Here is a 21,312-nt window from a genome sequence, read left to right as displayed (position 1 = left end):
TTCCGATTGTTAGCGGTGACTGCGGTGACTGAGCGGATGAAAGGGTGCAGACTGATACAGTCATAAGTATTTTATGTATGCTGGGGAGCGGTTACTAGTGTTGTGGCTGTTCTCAGTATCTACTGTATTTGTTGTTTATTGTATGTAGATACGAAAATCTACCTCATCTCCGTTGAGAAAAACATCAAAACAATGGTCAGATGGAGTAATGCCAAGCAAAGCCACCGACAACGCCCATGGCTCCCACTGAAACCGCATTATTACGGAAAAGAAAAACAAACCACCTCGCTTGTATTTATCGTATGCGAATTCTCAGCTGGCAAGTGTCATCTGAAAAGGTGGCAGGGCCTCAATCACAGTCGAGCTGACAGCCTCTAAGCCACCGGCGACCAAATCATATCATCATCGCAATGATCCGGTCTCCTACTGACTCGATGGCGGGGCTTTTTCAGGGTCTTTCCTTCCCCTCCTCCTCCTCCTCCTCCTTAGATCTACTTCGTATCAATCTAGTTCTAGCTTGGTCACCGGTTGCAGATCGATGACACACAAGTTCATCAAATCACTACTAACGGACTACGTACCCCTCGCTCTCGTGCCGTTTGGACTTCTCCCAATTTGGCCCGCTTTGTCTTTGTCCAACTAGTAGCAGCTTAGCTCCTTCTGTCTATTGATTCTGCAGATAAGATAACTCTCGGCTTTTTTTCCTTTTTGCTATCTACCCCCTCTCCTTCGCTTCTGCATGCACGTCTTCCCCCTCTGCAGCCTGTCATTCTTCTAGACTCTTTCCTGTCCATTCTTTCTCCTGCATCACCCGCAGAACTTTACCTACAGCTATGGCTCCGAGAATGAGTCTGGGCACTCACGCCCTGCTCGTTCTGGGTCTGCTGCTTGTTGTCCTCCCCACCCAGGCCTGGGCTTTTGGGGCTGGAAGTAAGCTTACACCTGCTTTATTTAGTATACATCATCAATTTGCTAACACGCGCAGACATCGCTTCTATTTCCGCCGTTGAAGGCAAGAACTGGCGCCATGGAGATATCGAGGACATGCTCAAGACCATCGCTTTCATCAAGGGCCACAAGTGGACCTCCATGATGGTCAAGCGCGTGTACTTTGGTAACTGGTTGCGCGATTAGTGAGCATTTCCGCCCTCATTATATGGTAACTCATGCTAATTGGTACTTTGCTGTTAGCTCACAAGCTATGGACGTCGGTACGCTGAAGAGTCTCCCGGCTGAGACCATTCGGATCCTGGTCTGGATTCTGTCGTTCATGACATTTGGCTATGCGACGGCTGAGTTTGAGGTCACTTCGGAGAGGTTAGGTGTTTATCGTCCTGAGGAGCATATTGAGTATGTCGTTCTCCGATCTTTTATGTCTTGTCGAATGTATGCTTATGATCTTATCTGCGCAGTAACCCCAAGGATTATGCCGACAATCAGGATGCTCGCGAGTTCGATCAACGACTGCGGGGCCCTGTGCGCCAGGTTGAGCTGGATATCGACCCCGAAACTGGAATGAAGAACTACATTGCGAACGAGGAGGGCGGATGGGCTACCAGCGCCGCTTACATCAAGTATAGCTTGGCTCGCAGCATTCATTACGGACGCACATATACCCATGGAAGCAGGAAAGGAAACGAGGAAGATCTCTGTGAAGCGCTTCGGTGCCTGGGCCAAGGTCTCCATACGTTGGAAGATTTCGCAGCGCATACCAACTATATCGAACTTGCGCTCCGTGAGATGGGTTTCCGCAATGTCTTCCCTCACACTGGTGTGGACACCCAGATGAATATTCGCGGCCACCATGTGTTTCCGCTTGTGACTGGAACGTTTGGTATGGTTGATTTCTTCCACTCTGTGCTGGGAGAAGCCAACGATCACTTTACTCAGTCGGAGGTCAACGAGATGGACATTGCGCTCGGAGATGCCGAGGCAAACTCCTCTGGCGGGTCTCTTGGTGCTTTCACTGGTCTTCTGGGCAATATTCCCGGGACAAAGGACCTGGTGGAGGAGGCGGAGGAGCTCAAGCGTCGCTCTGAAGCTCAGGAGTCTGCAAACCGCTCTTATGGTGCTCGTTCTGGTTACACTACGCGCGGCGTCTCTAGAGAGGTGGATGATTACAGCGCTCCGCGTAGCCGAGGATTCGATGACGAGGTCCCAACTTACAGAGCTAACGAGAATGAAAGACCTGGAGAGAGCTCCCAGTCTGAATCTGCTCTACAGGACTTTGATCCCAGCAAGACCATTGCTCAGATCTATCCCATTCTTGAATTCAGAGACAAAGTTGTCCGCAAGCTCGCATCGATTATCGAGAAGATCCCCGGCTTGGAGGCAATCGTTGAGAAGATCACTGAGACGTTGACCGTCTTCGTTATGTCTCTGCTGGCACCGTTCATCCGCCCCCTCATCAACGCCGCTTCCAAATCTTTGCAAGCTGGATCTTCCGGTGTGATTGATGCCTCCGGGAAGCACCAGTATGAGCCGTGGACTGACCCCAACTGCACGGATCCTACCCATTCGCTACTCTCCAAGGACCACTTCTCTAACATTCTCAATGAGCCAGCCGGTCATGTTGCCTCCGCTATTCTTAAGTACGTCGCACCTCGGGTTCTGTACGCTTGGCAGAACCTGGACGTCTCCGATGATCAGGTATTGGAGGACTGTCTGAAGGTGTTCCATCACCCGGCTCTGCGCAACATGAACAACGAAGCCCACCGCACAATGTTCAAAGCCGTGCAGGCCTGGGTTGACTCCAGGCCGGACCGTGGTGCTGATCTGAACGATGTTCTCAGCGCTGAGGGAGTAAGACAAGGAAAGAACAGCACCGGCGAGGAAGGGGGCCATTCACACTCACACGGTGGTGGTGGATTTGGTGCTGCAGGACACAGCCACGGATCTCAACAGCAGCGTCCGCCTCAGCAGCAGCAGCAGCAAGGCTCGTCTCCTCTCCCTTGGGACAAGCTGTCCAGCCTTCCCATCCCGGGGATGTCCAATCTCAACAAGTTGAACAGCGCCTTCTCCAATCTGATGGTAGGTGGAGGCACGAGAGGCGAGACCGAGGAAGCCGAGAACCCAAGTCAGTATGAATCTCGTGTAGAGTCTCAATATACTACGCATCACCAGTCCTCGCATCACGAGTACAGCAGCTACCAGCACCAGTACCAAAGCCAAAGCCAGAGTGAGTATCATCACAGCCAGGAGCAATCATACCAGCCAGCCCCTCCTCCCCCATCTGGCTTTGACAGCTACGGCGGCTATGATGAGTACAATGGAAGTCAGCGAAGGCATCATGGAGAGCATCATCATGGTCACCACCATCATTACCCACCGCCTGGTCGCACCCCTCCTCCTCCGGGCCCGCCTGGAGGTTACGAGGAACAGTCTTACAGTTCTTATTCCAGTTATGGACGTGGGAACGGACATAGTCAGGACTACTATGGGGGGAACTATTGATGAATCGCTACGCTAGCAAGTGTACTACTTTATTTTAGCAAGCAATAGACTGATATTATTGATGCCTCTCGCAGAAAGCATTCTCCTGACGTAGACATGTAGCATCTAAATACCCTCTAGCAAATTGAAAGCTGGTAAAGTGTCTGTCCCTTAGCAAGAACAATCCCTTCACATAGAATAATGTTACACTATGTTCCTACACACGAACAAACCTTACTAGTTAATTAAGCTATCAACCACGTAGTCCTCCACTATCGCTGAAAGAAGACAGAAAATCAATTCGTTTACAAGCAGTCACCTCATTTAATAGTAGTAGGTAGGTAACTAGTAAGTAATTAATAGTCATTCTCAACATTTAATTAGTGGGGCAAGGGGGAAAAAGAGATAAGAAAAAGAAAAAGCAAAAAAGAAAGCCCAACGCGGGGCTCGAACCCGCAGCCTTGAGATTAAGAGTCTCACGCTCTACCGATTGAGCTAGCCGGGCTAGTTCGGTGATACTGTCTTTCTATAATACCTCTATAAATCTTTGGAATTATCGGGGGAAGATTTAGGTTTAATGTTAGAGTCGAGAGTACATACCTACATACAAATTAACAAATAAATAAATAGGTGTTTTCCAAAAGTCGAGATATATCCGCTGATTGAATCACATAACATCGAACCTCATCTAATTATCTGGAAAATTATTATTACTTAATTTAATCTATAGGATATACTGTATTTTGTAGTCCGCATGGTGCTGGGGTTAGGTGTTTGGGGGATTATCTCCTTGTTGGTATAGTTGGTTTGTGGTAAATGATGTCTAGTAGCAAGCTATTCAGTGGATGTTGTGTAGATTCATGTATTGAAGTATTGATTTGAGACACCCGGAATGTCTAGTATATACAATTCAGAACGTAAAACATATGTACAGTGCAACAACATACATGGCAAGAGTGCATCATGATGGGATATATCGCAGCCGGATATTCTGTAGTTGTGTGCACATAAAGGCATTTAGCCACACCACATATGACCTGCACTTGCAGGTATGGAAAGAGAAGAACAACCAGAACCGGACCAGGGCAAAGAACAAAGCAAAGGATATCATATCACATCATGTCGCAACCATGGATTCGCCAAGCACCGATCATTAACCACATGTATATGGGCAAACCAAGTGGATAGCGAAGAAGAAAGAGTCGAAGTAACAAACGCCGGTACCTGTTTAAAGGACACAATGTAGTGGACAACTGTTGTCAATCATAGTTTAGTCCCCTCTCGTCCGCTATCGCTGAGTCTCCGAGGCCGGAGAAAAGCAGTAGATGGGCCAGCGGCGCTACTTGGCCCTGATGCAGACGCAGGGTTGCTACTGCCATTGGCGTTGGTTGGACGTGCACCTGCTCGCTGGCCCTGATGCAGACGGGGGTTCAGGAGCCATTGCACCTGCATGCGAATGCTGCCCACGGCTGCGTTGGTGTGCGCCATGTCTTCTTTTAAGCGAAGACATTCGTTCATGAGAGCCATGCTGGCGCGGGCGTCTAGATCCGTGATGGCGTTGGAGAGCTGTCCAACCTCCTCGCGGAGAGATTCATGGAGAGAGAGCAAGTAGTTCGTTGTAGTGGCGGTATAGAGGTTGGAGCTGTCGATCTGAGATTGGTTGCTGGTCGAATCTCGTCGACGAGGGGCGTCGGAATTTGTCGGGGAGTCTTGCTCGGCTAGAGTACGAGTCGACTGGGCTAATGTCGATCGGATGTTGGAAATTCCGTCCTCGAAGATCTCGTTCCGCTGTTGAAGGTGGCGGATAGTAAGTTCAAGCGAATCGAGTCGTGCATTCTGCGCTTCAAAGTACGGGCCCATGGCTATCAGTGGACAGGTCTGTTCGTGTGTCGTCAAGTCCGCACGCTTCACCTTGACGGGGCAGCCGTACTTCGATGCCGCGCAAGGATGGACAACCTCGGGACATGAGTCGATGTGTTCTCGCAGTGATTTACGTAAAACGTTTATCTGGCAGTCGGGGCATGTTGTTTTGAGACTGGGGCATAGATCCTTGACATGTTCCTGTGGCAGAACTTGATTAGCAATGTTATATGGCTTGGAAGCAACATCCATACCTCGTAGTCTTGTTCCGCGACGTACTCGTCGCATCGCAGACAGCGTTGAAGCTCATGCAAGCACCGACCCTCAGAGCTGAGGTCCTTCTTCCGGGTCTTCTTGTTGCAAGAGCTATCCGGACACTTCATGAGTCTGTAGCCACAATACTTGTCGACATGAGACTGAATGTGCCCTCTTGGTATAATCTCCTCGCAACCTTCATCCCGAAAAGGACATCGCACTTTGATATCATCACACATATTGAGTAGCAGACGAGGCACGTTGAGGTAGACACCCTTCGTTGGGGTCCGGCAAGTAGGACAGGTGAAGTCGTCTCGACCGGGGGAAAACGGACTGGGGGAGAACGCAGTGATGGCAGTGTTTAGGCACTTCTGACAGAAGACATGATCGCACTGCAGACGCACGGGGCGAACAAAAGGGCAGTGACATATCGGGCACATGAGGTGGTCATCGTAGCTGGAGACCAACTCCAGTGAGCGCAAGTCGACAACTTCGTCTCGGTCGCAGTTCGCCTCCATCGCGAGCGACTCGTCGAGAGTGATGGATGTCATACTTCCAAACCCCCTTCCCACGCAGGAAGGGTTCAGCTTATATTGTCAAGCCACGGGCTCGTGCGCCGATCGATGTAGTCCTGCACAGGGGGGTAAGTCTAGAAATGAAGGGACCGACCGTCCAGATGCCACAGGGGTCGGGATGATGAAACAATAGCACAAAGCAAACGCCCATGTATCTCAGAAAGTTACACAGTGGCTGACAGGAAGGTTTGACCAAGAGAAGAACAAAAATTCAGGGGGGAGAGTGGCCGCAGGAGGTGGACGTGAGGAAAGTGAGGCCATTGCGGGGGGAAAGGCAAGAGAGAGAGGAATGAATGTGGATAACCATGAATGACGGCGAGATATGGGAAATGGAGACGATGGCGGCGGAAGCGGCAGATCTGCCGAGAACGAGGCCCTCTGGGTTGTATCCATTCCATCCACCCGGGCTGGTCCTCTGGCTTCAGCAATATCCACTTCATTGCTCCATCAATTGGCAGTCCCTGCGTGGATGTACTGTACTCATCTGCAAGTCGCCGCGGTTCCGACATCTCCGCATTGCCTGGGCTTGACCGACGCTAAGACAACCTCACAGCCTTGTCCACCCTCCTCTCTCTTCCCCCCATCCGGCTCTCCCCCAATACCATCCTCACGCATATTCAAACACTATCATATCCCTCTCCGCCATGCCAAACCCTTCACAACTCCTGCTCCTTGCCGACCATATCAAGTTATCGCTCCTCGAACGGCAACGAGCCATCTCGCTCGACCTAGAACCCAATAGTCAAGATGGCGAGATCTCACGCTCCCTCGACTCCTTGAAAGAGGGCATCGATGCCGTGGAATCCGACTGCGCACGACTAGAAGAAGCCAACGATGAAAGCGCCACCGAGATGAGAGACCAGCTCGACCACCTATACTCCCAGTATCGAGACCTGACATCCCAATTCCGCGGCTCGGATGCCACAGCAGAGGACGATCCCGTCGAGTTCACCAACATCAAGAAGTCATCACCGGACCTGAAACAGCCCGTCCCGCAACATCCTTCTTCCAAATCAGTCCGTTTCATGGACAACGCCGCCGAAGAGGACGATCTCAATCGCCGCAACCTTTTCCAGCCATACCGCGACTCGCCCTCCCCACAGGGCGTCGACACATCCGACATGTCCAACCAGCAGGTCTACGATCATCATGAGCAGATCATGCGCGACCAAGACGAGCAGTTAGACCGACTCGGCGAATCCATCGGACGACAACACCAACTCAGTATCCAGATTGGGGATGAACTTGAGGGCCATGTCGCGTTGCTGGATGACATGGATGGCCATGTAGAACGGCATCAGGGTCGGTTAGACAAGGCCAAACGCCGGCTGGATAAATTTCGGCGAAGTGCGAGTGAGAATTGGAGCATGATGACAATCATCGGGTTGATCATCGTCCTCGTCATACTGATCGTCCTGCTCAAATGAGTGTGGGTGTGGACCCCCTCCTCTCGTATATGATACTTCTTGTCATGACACTGTTGTTGTGTGATCGGGATTACTACGGAGTACTCTGTTGATGATCCCCCGGGCGAAATGGCGTTATTTGCGTTGAATTGGAGTTGTCCATACTACTAAGCCATCGGGTTGGTGGAAGGGATTCTGTGGCGTTACAATAGGTATATTTGCTTGCAGCTTTAACACTTTTACAGTCCACCCGGCATCTGTTTCGAATACACTATATATCATTCCTTTGAATTACTCTATAGCAGAACCGAATACAATTTCCTGCTTTTGATACCATATTATAGAAGTAGTAATATATCCCTCAGAAGTACTTCGTACACAGACAAACAAATGACCCATCATATCACAGTCAGTCCCAACAACTCGTAAGAAGCCAGCCACCCGACCGAGGAACAACAAACAACATGAATAAAAAAAAAAAAAAAACAGTTTCATTTCATAGCATTCTCAGAACCCATCCCTTAAGTAAACAAGTAGTAGTAAAACAATTTATTGAGTCTTATTCACGGGCCCATCCCTATTCGGCAACCCTTTCGTCCGTTCCTGCATGGCTCCAAAGTTGTTATCATCACTGTCTACTTCGCCGCGATCGGCTTTGACCTGTTTCATTGAAACAATACATTAGCATCAGAAAGCTGGTAATATAAGTTGAGTAAAACCTACCGACGCCTCACTATCACTAGCGATTTCCTGCTTCCACTTGGCCTTGCCTTCCTTGCTGCTCTTTACTTGGTCGTGTTTCTCGGCCTCGTAGATGTTGGCGAGGTCGTCGCGGTCTGGTATTGATTTTCAATTATATTAGAGGATACTTCTGGCTGGGAAGAGTTGGTGGGTGGTATGGACTGGACTGGACTCACTGTGATCGGATTCCTTCAAGCCTGGACGAGGAATGCTGGTGTGGAGAGCTGCTACTGCTGCTGCAGGAGAGGTGGTGGTGGTGGTGGTGGTGGTGGTGTAGGCAAAGGCAGGGCGGGAGAGGCGGAGGGTAGATGCGCGGATGGGGGTGAGGAAGGACATTTTGGTGGTTGTAGTTGTAGATGTAGTTGTTGTATCTGGATTGAGATTGATGATGTTGTTAGTCTAATTCTTATTAAATTGAGAGGGATGGATGGTTAGTTATGGGAGAGGTAGGTAGTATGTAGTACGAAGCTATCTCTTCCACACCTAACAACCACCATTCTCGATAAATTGTGCATGGCAGTGTACTTACAACTCTCAAGAAGTAGTCTCAGTAATCCCAACGATGGATATATGATAAAATGTGTTGATAAGTGGCAATCTCTAGATGTAACTGGATGATAGATAGATTAGAAAAGGATGGATAGCGGCGGCCTTATGTACTTTAAATGATTCCCTCCCCCTCCCCAAGCGAGAACTTCCTTCCAGCTACCAATCATCAATTTCAGGGAAAAGAGAGTCCCGTTCGACCTCGGGTGAATCAGTTGGCAGCCATTACTCAATGCCAGTTTTGGGACGAATTGCTGGCTGTAGTAGCGGTGACGTCATGGAGTCTGATGCGTTTCGGGATGTAGTAGTAGTCTACCAAAGGTATCTCCATCATTCATTCTTACCTACGGGGATCGTTGAGTGATATTTTTTTTTTGGGTAAAGAGACTGTTCTTTATACTATAGTAACTGTTTATGCTGATTTTGTAGTATAAGTAAAGAGATGAAATTGAATGCTGTCTTCGGAGAAAGTGTTTCTGGATGCAAGAGACTTCAGTGTCTTCCAGGTTCGAGGCCGCAAATCAAGGATATGACATCACGTACTTTGAACCACTCCCTCTATGCCATTACAACCAGATAAGTAGGCGATCACCACATGAGTGAGGAAGAGATTATCTAAATATTCTACTGCTTTCTCATCATTTGAATGTATTCGCTGCATTCAGATGCTCTCAATGCTATGGTTTTGCGAACGTTGTGAGTTGGTTCACACCCGTTACAGGGCCTACGAATATATATCCGCCTGGGCCTCTGAACAGCATCGAACGTCGACCACTCAACCCCAACTAAAATATGGCAATCTGATAACTACTATTTCATCAAAAGCTAGTAGCCGTTGCGATAGCAACCGTTATACTCTATTGCCCCTCAATCTGCAACCTGCATGATACGATATCACCCCAGATTATGAGGTCATGTGGCGGATTTCTACAACGCTGCAATTATCACCAAATTACTATCATCCCTACATCTACTGTTGAAAAGTCTCACGACTGAATGGAGTCCAAAGCTAATTTCACAACTATGTATAGGCATCACCCCCCATAGTTCCAGCCAATAAGCGTATAGACAAAGGAGATATGGTAAGAGACGGAATACCCAAGAAGCGAACAGAATCAGGAAGATCATACACTGCATCACATTCTCCGGGAGTCCCCAGGAGTCGAAGAACATGACTTTAAGAAAACATCCGAACGAATCAACGTGGAGGCGAACAGAAGCGAATTATGTCGTCAACTGACAACTCCCATCAAGACAGTTGGTCTATCTCGCGAAAGAAGGCGAGTGTGACCCCTAGCAAAAATCAGGAAATAAAGAAAAACTCCTCATCCAATCCATGGATTTTCACAGCCAGTTGACCTGAAAAGTAACAAGCACCGCGTGTCACCAATTCCCCAACCAACCCATATACATGGTATAACAAACAGAATTTTTCAAGAAATGAAAACATATGCGAAGTGTAGGTCGAAACCAGCCAAACATCCCAAACAACTCAGCAAAGCCCAATCAATGCAGACGTATATATCGTTTCCGCCTTTCTAAATCCCTGAAAAGCATGAGAAAATGATCCATCCCACCCAAAAATCTGACAAAACACCAAGCCGAAAAGATGAGGTATAACCGCCAACAGCAAATCTGGCATAGCCGCCGTGGGAAACCAAAAAAGCAACTCCGGTCCATAGATGCGCGCCTGAATGGCCGATCGCCGCGCTTTCTATACATCATCGCGGCCCAAACTCGAGGTCAAAGCACAAAAGGGTTTCCCTAACCGTAAGATAAAAACAAGGTATCGTTTAAGGTGGAATGCAAAAATCGAATATCGCAGGCGCCGTCGCTCGCAGGAAGCCGAAAGCATCAGTCTAGGTATAAGTTGCTCGAGTCGTCATCGAAGTAAGGTGTATATACAGAGAAACACTGGTTTATCCTTTGCTGTTTTTGCGCTCGTGAAGCCAAAAAAGGAGAAGGGAAGATCAGTCGAATCGTAAGAATGCGATGGCCGTGTCGAACAGAAAGCAAAACAAAGCAGTAACAATTATAACCCGCGGTTAGGGAGCCCGATGATGCAGAAGCCGGACGAACGTGGTGAACATGCTATGAGCCTAAGCGGCCCTTTGCCGAATGGAACGGCGACTTGCCAGAATCGCGGTCCTCACCACCGACGTTGGGCATTCTGCATCGAGGCCGGGGAGATCGACGTGGGCGGGCTCGTCAAGGTCATGCCAGTATTGGGGTTGACGATCGGGATAACCTTGCGGGTGCGGACTGCGGACGGTTGCTGGAAGTTCACGTGATTAAGATTACCGCTAACCCCTGAGTGAACATAGGAGTTGCTGGAGGCAGGAGACAGGGAGATGGAGGGGGTGACCTGCTGGACAGGCTGGATTTGATGCTGGAGAGGAGAGGTATCGGGAGATCCACTGGAGAGAGATGACCGATCCGAGGAAGCAGAGTGAATGGAGTGCAGCTGTAAATCAGGGGTCAACAAGCTGTTCCATCAAAGTACGGGGTCGGCAGCCAAGATATCCGTAGTACGAACGGCTGGAGAGAGAGGAAGGGAGTGCTAGGCCGGGTTCGACAAACATACATCATCTTCCGTCAGGAGACTGGGGCAAAACTCCAGGTCGTCATCCAGGTCAAAAGACCGTCCAGCTTCGAAACGGGCACGGAAAGCAGTCACAGCAGGGGCCTCAGCAAGCTCCCGCATGCTCTTGACACCTCTGAACTGGCGCTGAGCATTCTGGGCAGCCATCTTGGGTCCCCGACGGGAACGACCCCCATGGTGGTTGTTTGAGTTGGCCATGTGGGCGGCAGCACCGTGGTGAGGGTGTTGCTGGTGCTGGTGCTGTTGCTGGTGACCGTAGAAGAACGTAGACATTTTGTTGTGTGGTTGTGGCGAAACGAACGCAACAAAAGGTAAAGCGAAGTTATATCGGTAGGAAGGGTATGCTGAGGAATTCGAGGGCGGATATAAACAAAGACCAGCGCTCAGGAATCCCGACAGTACGCAACTCCGGACGGACTAGAGTAACAAAGAAAAGAGACGGAGTAAGGTAGAAGAATGACAAGCGGTCGGACGGAATGCAGTGTGCGGAAACAAGAGAAGCGGATTTGAAATAAGGAAGAAAAGTGGAAGATTGTGGGATAAAGATGGGAGAGAGATAATGGGAAGTGAATGCGAGAGTGAAAGTGTAAGAGATCGGGGGGCGGGCGAATTTGCGATTAGTGTTGTGGGATGGGGAATCATCAACGGATGGCGGGACAAGAGTTGAAAAGAAGACCGGGAGCGAGAAAAGAGTCGCAGCGCCCGGAGCGGACGGAGGCGAGAGACTGAGAGCAAGAGGGGCTGCAGTTGTGATTCGACTGGGGCTGAGCAAAAGTGCACGTCGGTGGAGATCCGCAAGGGAACATACGTGACCCGTACTTACCACACACACACACAGCCTTTTCCTACCGGTGGCATCCACGAGTATGGAGGGAGTGAAAGGACATTACTGGTTACAAGTGGTTCCCTCGCCGAGGCGCCTGTAAAGTATCCGTGGTATCGTCTGTAAGTCTGTAACATCCTAGTCCCAGATTTCCCGCGCTAACTTGGTCACGCACCCAGTTTTAGGGCAGGGTGAGGACCAACCAGATCCCTGTCAATGGATCCCCAGTGGCAAGTTAATGCCCCGATGTCCAATCATATCCCCCTGTAGTGGGCTCATGGCAGCCACCGTCAGTTTGGCCAATAAAACACCGAATTTGACTGCTCTAATCGGCTACCAAGCGGGCCTTAGTGACGTCGAAAGGAAGCGATCTAGTCCCCTTCAGGAATGGAACGGCGCACCCTCTCCCTTGACGCCTAATATATGGGTGTACTCGATCTAACCGTGACGAGTGCAAGCGGCTGTCGGATGAAGACCGGGTCTCAGCCTGGACTTTAAGGCTGTATTACCGTCATGAACAGCCCATGAGTATTACAGATGATGGTGCAATGATGCCTACTTACATACATTCATTAATTGTATGATGCAGACTGCCGTTAGATAGAGAACACTGTCTTTTACAGACCTGTGGATCTGCACTGCTAATGGAGTATCAATCGATCCATCTCGCCCACCAGCGGATGCATGGATGATGACGATGGCGATGGCAAAGAACATCGTGGCAATGCTTCTGTAGTGGCTCTCTCTCTCTGTGTTGGGTCGTTTTCAAGGTCACCAGGAGGATCCTTCCCGTCGTACCTGTACCTCGTCAGGTATCGAACCCCCCAATCACTTCGTGTTCAGAAAGGGAAAGGGCAGGTAAGAGGGAGTACACAGTAGTAGTATGTGGCTCCCACTTCCGAAGACAGGCATGCGCTGGCAAGCAGGCAAAATGCCCACTACGACACCTGCGGGTAATGATTTGCAAAAAATGTGGTGAGCCCCACCGGACTAGCTACCCTCTTTTTCGTTGCTGTTATTCTCGGTACCTTTCCCTTGAACCGTGCCACTTGGTCTCGTCGGGGGGCGCTCCTTTTCCATTCTAAGCCTACCTACTATTGCCGTTTACCCATTATCTCCTCCCCTAATTTGTCTTCAACTTTCAGGGAGAGGCGCCCTCCTTAGAGTGGGCGGGCGGGACTCGGGCCATCTTACTTTGTCATTTCCCCCCAACCATTGAAGATTGTCATTAACTAATGGGATTAATAACGGGCAGCTCCTGCCATGGCCACCCTTCGACGGCTTCGACAAGTATTCCATAAGAGAAATTAATCCTCCACTTCAATATCTGGATCTTCTCCATTTTGAGCGGATAGTCAGCTGATACTATTGTCAGTAGTACTTTCGGACCAGAAATATATTACGGAATAGTAATAAACAAACAAATGATTTTCTCGTTTAGCATTTATGCCCGTATAAGGCACTGTTTGTTTTTTGAGTCCCTCTTCTTCATTCATCTCAAAAATCAATCAGGTACGGAGAACGCCGTCAACAAAGGAACCGAATCTTGAACTGGGCTTGGCTGCTCTGCATTGTTAAGGATCTGCTCCCTTGTCTTCCCATCCATCCACATGGGGCAAGCGCTACGACCACTGCATGGCCCTGCACCTTCCTCCATGCAGTAAACGTTCACAAGAATAGCAGCAATGTAGATTTTAGTATCCTCCGTAAACCCATCTGCTGTCACGACACATAGGTGTACTTCATTATCTACAGTATGTACTCGTTTCCAATAAACGCAGAACAAGTTTGCGGTCTGTCTTCCCCGACGCCTGGACCCTCCAGTGCACACGCTAAACCCAGGGGTTGAAACGCCGTATCACTGGTCAACGGTAGCGTAAATGCAGGATGGGGATGCATCTAGGGGAGGAGGAGGGGGGAAGGGAACAGACCGGTAGGAATGATGGCGGCTACTGGAACAGCCATGGCAGCATAATATATTATGGATCGGGCTTAGAACGCATGCTAGCAGGGTCACAGCTGCTCCAAACCTGCAGACTACTGCAGGATGCAGTCCCGAGGGTAGGTAGGAGGAACGTACACACTCTCAAGCGACCTGGGATGGAATGGGGGCGCTTTCTTGTCTGCACAAGCGATTGGGCATTACTAGCCATGGATGCCAGAGTGGTATTCTCATTTCTCACACTTTTCTCCCGTGTCCAAACTGTGCTAAATAAACCTGCTGAGAAGCCAGCCCCCCCCCAATGAGACATGATTTCTGATCCCATTCGGCAAGATAATGTCCCTGCTAAGATCTGACCACCTCACCGCCCTTTCGGTAGATGGGGATTGCAACGCAGTCTGGAGTTGCCCCTCTCGGGACCAGGAACCTTGTTGTATGATCTTCATCTCATGATAGGTGCATCTCGATGCCCAAGGCAGGGGCGCACTGAGAAAAATCCGGTAAAGTCACTGGATCATGCTTATGGGGGATGATCCATACAGCAAGTAAGTTTTGCCGATAAATACTAACTAGAAAGTAGCCTCGAGGCATCCGATGCCGCTACTAACTATGATCGGACTCTTTCCATCCCTGCCGTATGTATGGTATTCTTGGTATTGAATTGGTATTTCTCTTTTAACAGATTTCATAAAGAACCCTTGTTGGGAGGAATGTCTTGCAGCGCTATGAAGAAAAGGCCTAGCTAGATACACAGCCCGCAACACGGCCTGGAGTGTACACAAGTATACGTACATGGCTTGATGAGCGGGGGGGCCGTGAAGCGGGATCTGCTGCACTCCAGACGCCATTTCCGGAATATTTGTTGATCTCGCCTGTGTATAGGACGATAGTCCTTGTCCATCCGTCTCGGGAAGTACTCGCCCCTCAACAAGAAGACTGGAGTTGTGCGCAAGTGTATCTCCGCCCACATACGTACCCCGAAGCAAGGGATATGAAACACGATCTTCCTGCCTAGTCTGGCCAACGGTCTCAGGAAGCGCCCATGTTGCATTAGAGGTGTCCAATAAACGACATCATATTCTCAGTTGCTGAAAGGGGATCTGAGTTGTAGCGTTCATGTATGTATGGATCTATCAGCGAAGCAGAACAGAGTGCATGGCTGAAGTGGTACCTGTGTCACGCCTGCAAACGGGAGAGTAAATTGAGATTATTAACGGGTCAATTGGACTGAAACTCAATTGAAATAGCTTTCCAGTTTCGAGGGATAAACCTTGTAAGCCCCGGGTTAAATTGTCAATACTACTGCCTGACTGAACTGCGTGATCGGTTCCCCGTGCAAGGTTAATTCTCAACTAGTGGTAGGATAGATAGAGGAGAAAAAAGCTTAGAGGTTACATACTACATTCAACGGATATACCCGATACATCCATCCACCATGATAATCTTGTAGCATAATAGCGTCACGCAGAAGCCCGATTCACCCAAACAAAGTGGTTAGTCACATCTAAATCACGTACAGTACTTACACAGCCGGATTGACATCCACACACCCAAGCATAACATACATCCCTTCGATCCTTCCCCCCCATCCCTAGCTACGTAGTAGCTATCTAGGCTAAGTACCACCACATGCCAGAATGCAAATTCCCCACGCATTCCAGAATCTTCCTCTAGGAACAAACCAGGACTTGCATATACACATACATACATACATACATACGCTCATTTACAAGGATGTATGTATGTAATAGTTAGATACCATCGGCATGCAACAAGGGCACTAACTACTAGTGACTGCGTAAACACTACTGCAAACAGCTAGCTAGATAGAACTTACCTTGGTAGACCTGAAAGTCAAATCATACATGCCGTTCAACATTGGCTTGCTTACTGACTGACTCAGAGGGAGGAATTCCACACATTCTGACAGCTGGGTAGGACGGACTGTAGGCACTAGGCAGGTACCGATGCAGGAGGAGATTTTGTTTCTATCTGAGATTGTTTGCTATTGGGTTCTTACGGGGTCTTGGTGGTGGGGATTTGGGAAGCTTAGTTGCTGGGTGGGTGGGTTGGTTTGTGCTACTTACTTGGATATGATACAGATGGGTTGGGGTTGGGTATGTGTCAGGGAGTAGCGCTTCAATGGGGTGTTGTATGCTAGTGGGATAGAATGAATTGCATGGAATTCGTGGCTTACAGGTGGGATAAATAGTACAGTGCTTCATGTGTAGATGTTGAAGGCGGCTACCGACATGCGGGATATTCAGTCTGGTCCGGAGGGAGGACGGGCGTTTGTGTCTGTGAAATCTGTTTGTTCGCTATGATATATCTATAGTATCTCATTATATTCTCCATGGCATCCACTTGGACTATGCGATAATGCAACTGATTTGAAACAATCTGCAACCAGCCGAAACCCGAAATATGGATCTGAAAAACCAGTATCGCTCGCGCATGACATGCTTTCGTAATAACATGACTGACCCCCCTTGAACGCCGCTTGAAAACCTTATGTATGTGCATGAGAAATGTATGTTCATTTGTCCAGGTTCTTGCTCTTCACCATCCGCCCCAGAAGTTCTTTGCAATGCTTCTCGCTATATTGCTCCCAGACCTCGTACAGCGATACCAACTCTTGAGTACACTCTATGACGGCTTTGATGTCCACTTCGCTCTCGGCAAGCCATCCTATAAGTCGCTGAATGCGGGGAGGAGGGCCGTTGCCGCCTTTCTCCCCCAATGCGACAAGAATGTTCATGCCGCCATCGCGCATCGCGCTGGCTAGTGGTGCTGCTGACCCGTGAAAGCTCGTCTGGCTGGGCTTGAAGACCACGGCGACGATAATCGCCATGACAGCGATGACGTGAGGCGGATACAAGAGCGGCAGGTCGGTGAGATAGTGGTCGTTGATTACAGACCACGCGAGAGCAACTTCATCTGACGTAAGTGACAGCTCGGGTTGAAGTTCGGATAATGTTCGATATGGGTGGTGCACAATAAGCTGAGAGTTCATCTCCGATATTAGAGAGAATTCGCATTCCCCTAGTTTGGAAACATCTGGGGCAATAAACTCTGTAGCCATGTCAGCGGGAAGCGCACAGGGTGCATATATGCGAGTGATCCGTACCTGGCCAGAGACCTCTAGCCTCTCCAACGACGAATCGAATATGTTGAGGGCATTCTTCCATTTTACAAGCCAGATAGAAGGCAGTAGTGACGACAAGATACGGGTTTGTATGTCTAATTTCGTTCTTGGTGTAGAACCTCTTGACATAGACTTGCGCTGTCGCAAGTGCTTGTTGTCGAGTAGACATCCGTTTCCCCAGTTTGATGAGTTCTGTTGGTCTGGTGAGCTCGGATGCCCACCGATTTAGGGTATATACTATGTTATCTTACGTTGACTGAAATAGATGTTCAGTAACCTTTGATCCGGCAAAGGAAACTGACTATGAGCGACCATATCCCGCTCTCTAAAGTTCTCCCGAATCTCCGCCAACTTCTCTCTCGTGAAGAGCCAGTGTCGGCGTTGAGTTGATGCCCAGTAATTAGCAGCCATTGTTGGGAGTCTAGCGGGAAAGGGGTATCGTGTGGGGTATTAATCTAGTATAGAAGAGGTAGCAACAGCCACTATAGTGCTTTTCCCTTTGGGCTTAAAGAGGTGCTGGATGGGTACAGATTATCCAGTTGGCTTTGGGCATCCGTTAGGGGGGTTGTAGAAGTGTGGCTGGTATGGTATACGACCCACTAGTTCAAGACAGCTGGAAGATGAACCGATGAGGGAGGTAACAGCCTGAATCAAGGCAACACACACCCCTTTTTAGCAATCGGAGTCAAGATGAGGTTTGATGTTGTGCAGGTCGGAGATGGGACTCCGAAGGGGCCGAACTGGAGGTAAGAGTTGAAAGGCGGGAGTGAAAGGCGCCTAAACGGGAATAGCCGGGAGATTTGGTGACGACCGGGCCGGGGTCTAGTTTTCTTCCGGTTCATGTTGTAAGGAAAGCAAATCATCGCGCCTGGATTTCTCACGGCTGTCGGCCTCACCCCAGCTGACCTTGAATCGACAATCATGAACACCGGATTAACACTTCGTTCATAATTTCACCGCAGTGATTTTCGATGCCCAAATTATTCACTCACCTTCACTTTCTGTCCTGCTGCGACAGGGAATCTCTCCTCTTCAAATCCGCCGACCCCTCCTTAAAAAAATAATGACGCAGTTGTGATAAGAATCACTTTTCACCGAACATGGACACTGGCGAGTCGCAAAAAGATCGGGACCAGAGAGTCGCCCAACTCTGGCAGCGCTTGGATACCAAGGGTGAAGGTCATCTTGACTTCAATGGTCTAAAGAAAGGACTAAAAAAGATCGATCACCGTAAGTCACGATCATGACATGATCCCGTGCGGCTCGATGCAGATGACCTGACGGCTTGAGATGCAACAGCACTCAAGAATGCGGACCCTATGTTACGCGATATCATTAAGGCAGTGGATACCAACGGGGATGGCTACATAGATTATCCTGGTAAGATCATGCGTCGCACCCCCCCATAGCGTCTCATATCCTCCTTAGTGTCACTGGCCATAGACGCCAGTCGTTTTTCCAACCTAATGTTCACCAGAATTCCGGACCTTCGTGGATCATACCGAAATCGGCCTCTGGCAACTGTTCGAGAGCATAGACCACAATCATAACGGCGAGATCGATAAGAATGAGCTCAAGACCGCTTTTTCGAAATCCGGGGTCACGGTCTCCAACGCAAGGCTGGAAGAATTCTTCGCGGAGGTCGATAGCAATAAAGATGGCGTCATCTCGTATGCGGAGTGGAGGTACGTACTATAGCGGTCAGCTGAAGGTGTCTGGAGTCTCCAGCTAATGACCTGTTGGTATCCAGGGATTTTCTTCTTTTCCTGCCGGCCTACTCGTCCTCAAACCTCCGCGCTGTCTTGTCATACTACACCGCCACGGGAAATCTTAACCCGGAAGGAGATGTCCACATCAATGATCTGCAGGGCTTAGGTACAGACCACTCGTTTCTTAAACGTTATATCTTGGCCTTACAGAACCTCCTCTCCAACGTTTTCCCAGTGCACATTTTGACACTCTTGATTCCTTCAGCCTACGCGGAAGCCCCCGGCGTGTCCAAGGTTGGGGTCGCGTTTGAGGATGACTCTACACCCTTAGACAATGACCTGGAACTGGAGTGGTTGCCCATACCCAGGATCGTCGCCATGTGGATGTCCTTCCGATATTATGAACAGAAGTTGACCGAAAGCACTCCTCAACTAGGTTACTTCGTTGCCGGTGGTATCGCAGGCGCAGTGTCCAGGACAGCGACCGCACCCTTAGACCGACTTAAGGTCTATCTCATTGCTCAGACCGGCGTGAAAACTTCAGCTGTCCGCGCAGCGAAGGATGGCGCTCCTTTGCGTGCAGCGGGGAAGGCGTCGAAAACCCTCGTCGAAGCTGTGAAAGATCTGTGGCGTGCGGGCGGTATCCGGAGTCTATTCGCAGGTAAGACTCTTCGTTAATTTTCTTGTTATGACATATTTCTCACTGTCACAGGCAACGGTCTGAACGTTGTAAAAGTCATGCCCGAGTCAGCCATCAAGTTCGGTGCTTATGAAGTGAGTTAACTGCTCGATGCAACCCAAACTTGTCTTCATGTGACTGACGTGCGACAGTCTGCAAAACGTGCTTTCGCCCGCCTGGAGGGCCATGGTGACCCCAAACGCCTCATGCCTGTATCGCAGTTCCTGTCCGGAGGCTGCGGTGGAATGGTTGCACAGTACGTCGCAGTAGCATAATTCCATCAATATAGCCGATCTAACGCATATGCAGGTGCTTCGTCTACCCTCTTGATACCTTGAAGTTGTAAGTCATGTCCTCAGCCATTGGTATTTTTCGCTCGTTCTACGAAACTAACTTTCTATTAGTCGCATGCAGTGTGACACCGTCGAAGGTGGCCTGAAGGGAAACCAGCTCATCGCAGCTACGTTCAAAAAGGTGTGGTGCAAGCACGGCCTACTTGGCTTTTTCCGTGGCTTGCCACTTGGTCTTGTTGGCATGTTTCCTTACGCTGCCATCGATCTGTCTACTTTCGAATACATGAAGCGAGCCTTAATAGCGCGGAAAGCTCGCCTGAACAATTGTCATGAGGACGACGTGCCCCTGAACAACTTCACCACCGGAGCGATTGGCGCTATGAGTGGAGGATTTGGCGCTTCGGTTGTCTATCCGCTCAACGTTCTCAGGACGAGAATGCAAGCCCAGGGCACCGTTCTGCATCCCGCGACCTACAACGGCATTGGAGACGTCGCTCGCAAGACTATACAGACCGAAGGACTGCGTGGATTCTACAAAGGGCTGACGCCGAATCTTCTCAAGGTCGCGCCTGCAGTGTCCATCAGCTATGTCGTCTATGAAAATTCGAAGCGGATGCTCGGGTTGAAATAGACGGCTTTTGCAGAACAAGTCTCGGGGTCTTGCCGCTCAGACAAAGTTGGCTGTATTGATGCCGTGGCTTGGAACTTTACCAGTTGTTTCGCCATATTCTCGCATTTCCTTCTACTTACCACCGTTTTTAGACATTGCGTTTGAGATACCCATAATGCCCCCACGGGCACATCGACATCTCTCTAGGGCGATAATGTGGATCTGTCCTTTGTCCACACACCACACCCCGTCAGAGATTCCCGTCCCTCTTTTTTATTGCTGCATCTTTCTCGCTGAACAGCCCGATGGCTTTGACTACTTCTCACCCTTGCTGGTATCGTGAAATCTACATACTATTTCACTTGGATAGCCAGCTTCCCCACGGATTGGGAGAGTCGCATGACCGGCTTGACTAGCATGGCAGGGCGTCGCGCGACAAAGCATTGCTATGGAGTTTCACATTGCTTTTGTCTTCTGTACATTGAATTACATGGGGGGTGTCGCCGGGGTGGACTGTTTTTCTTTTTTTTTCATTTACCTTTTTTTCCCTTAATTGTACGTAGGGTCGTACCTCACACCGCACTTGCTGCGTCGATACATGGATATATAGAGATACATAGCTTGCACATTCAGCTGAAATAAAACTACTTGCATATTTGCAAATGATACCAGAGACTTTATAGTATTATTAACA

General features: G+C 49.4%; 8 protein-coding genes and 1 non-coding gene across 9 annotated transcripts; 4 read left to right on the top strand and 5 right to left on the bottom strand.

Annotated features, from left to right (window-relative positions):
- The first annotated feature begins 737 nt into the window (after nucleotides 1–737).
- On the top strand, nucleotides 738–3,524 carry BO79DRAFT_248887 (Het-C domain-containing protein). The gene is made up of 4 exons (XM_025685748.1): nucleotides 738–930; nucleotides 986–1,133; nucleotides 1,192–1,350; nucleotides 1,413–3,524. Exons 1-4 carry the CDS (start codon nucleotides 834–836, stop codon nucleotides 3,451–3,453), a joined length of 2,445 nt encoding a protein of 814 aa, XP_025534160.1. The 5' UTR covers nucleotides 738–833; the 3' UTR covers nucleotides 3,454–3,524.
- A 340-nt stretch (nucleotides 3,525–3,864) lies between these two features.
- BO79DRAFT_t259 lies at nucleotides 3,865–3,937 on the bottom strand. Its single transcript has one exon. It is a non-coding gene; the product is annotated as a tRNA-Lys (tRNA).
- A 758-nt stretch (nucleotides 3,938–4,695) lies between these two features.
- Nucleotides 4,696–6,098, bottom strand: BO79DRAFT_161129 (putative TRAF-like signal transducer; the record flags this gene model as incomplete). The annotated part of the gene is made up of 2 exons (XM_025679006.1): nucleotides 4,696–5,439; nucleotides 5,547–6,098. 2 exons carry the CDS (start codon nucleotides 6,096–6,098, stop codon nucleotides 4,696–4,698), a joined length of 1,296 nt encoding a protein of 431 aa, XP_025534159.1.
- A 608-nt stretch (nucleotides 6,099–6,706) lies between these two features.
- Nucleotides 6,707–7,833, top strand: BO79DRAFT_211978 (syntaxin family protein). The gene has a single exon (XM_025683110.1). It carries the CDS (start codon nucleotides 6,767–6,769, stop codon nucleotides 7,547–7,549), a length of 783 nt encoding a protein of 260 aa, XP_025534158.1. The 5' UTR covers nucleotides 6,707–6,766; the 3' UTR covers nucleotides 7,550–7,833.
- Nucleotides 7,834–8,000: 167 nt separating this feature from the next.
- On the bottom strand, nucleotides 8,001–8,873 carry BO79DRAFT_183214 (uncharacterized protein). Its single transcript, XM_025680263.1, has 4 exons — nucleotides 8,799–8,873; nucleotides 8,446–8,640; nucleotides 8,252–8,364; nucleotides 8,001–8,188 (listed from the first exon to the last, which is right to left on the bottom strand). Exons 2-4 carry the CDS (start codon nucleotides 8,603–8,605, stop codon nucleotides 8,078–8,080), a joined length of 384 nt encoding a protein of 127 aa, XP_025534157.1. The 5' UTR covers nucleotides 8,606–8,640; nucleotides 8,799–8,873; the 3' UTR covers nucleotides 8,001–8,077.
- A 2,009-nt stretch (nucleotides 8,874–10,882) lies between these two features.
- BO79DRAFT_68922 (DUF4452 domain-containing protein) lies at nucleotides 10,883–11,833 on the bottom strand. Its single transcript, XM_025689610.1, has 2 exons — nucleotides 11,400–11,833; nucleotides 10,883–11,279 (listed from the first exon to the last, which is right to left on the bottom strand). Exons 1-2 carry the CDS (start codon nucleotides 11,688–11,690, stop codon nucleotides 10,965–10,967), a joined length of 606 nt encoding a protein of 201 aa, XP_025534156.1. The 5' UTR covers nucleotides 11,691–11,833; the 3' UTR covers nucleotides 10,883–10,964.
- Nucleotides 11,834–16,578: 4,745 nt separating this feature from the next.
- Nucleotides 16,579–17,738, bottom strand: ssn8 (cyclin-dependent protein serine/threonine kinase regulator SSN8; the record flags this gene model as incomplete). Its single annotated transcript, XM_025681821.1, has 3 exons — nucleotides 16,579–17,254; nucleotides 17,310–17,519; nucleotides 17,579–17,738. 3 exons carry the CDS (start codon nucleotides 17,736–17,738, stop codon nucleotides 16,719–16,721), a joined length of 906 nt encoding a protein of 301 aa, XP_025534155.1. The 3' UTR covers nucleotides 16,579–16,718.
- Nucleotides 17,739–18,427: 689 nt separating this feature from the next.
- On the top strand, nucleotides 18,428–20,639 carry BO79DRAFT_161172 (calcium-binding mitochondrial carrier protein; the record flags this gene model as incomplete). The annotated part of the gene is made up of 8 exons (XM_025679009.1): nucleotides 18,428–18,557; nucleotides 18,627–18,707; nucleotides 18,805–19,012; nucleotides 19,078–19,697; nucleotides 19,749–19,810; nucleotides 19,868–19,971; nucleotides 20,025–20,057; nucleotides 20,120–20,639. 8 exons carry the CDS (start codon nucleotides 18,428–18,430, stop codon nucleotides 20,637–20,639), a joined length of 1,758 nt encoding a protein of 585 aa, XP_025534154.1.
- A 189-nt stretch (nucleotides 20,640–20,828) lies between these two features.
- BO79DRAFT_68886 (uncharacterized protein) lies at nucleotides 20,829–21,303 on the top strand. Its single transcript, XM_025689608.1, has one exon. The coding sequence runs from the start codon at nucleotides 21,018–21,020 to the stop codon at nucleotides 21,258–21,260; it is 243 nt and encodes an 80-aa protein (XP_025534153.1). The 5' UTR covers nucleotides 20,829–21,017; the 3' UTR covers nucleotides 21,261–21,303.
- The last annotated feature ends 9 nt before the right edge of the window (nucleotides 21,304–21,312 follow it).

This window comes from Aspergillus costaricaensis (genome assembly GCF_003184835.1).
Source record: "Aspergillus costaricaensis CBS 115574 unplaced genomic scaffold BO79scaffold_58, whole genome shotgun sequence".
In the NCBI taxonomy this organism is placed as follows: Eukaryota; Fungi; Ascomycota; class Eurotiomycetes; order Eurotiales; family Aspergillaceae; genus Aspergillus; species Aspergillus costaricensis.
This window is presented reverse-complemented; position numbering and strand designations above follow the sequence as displayed.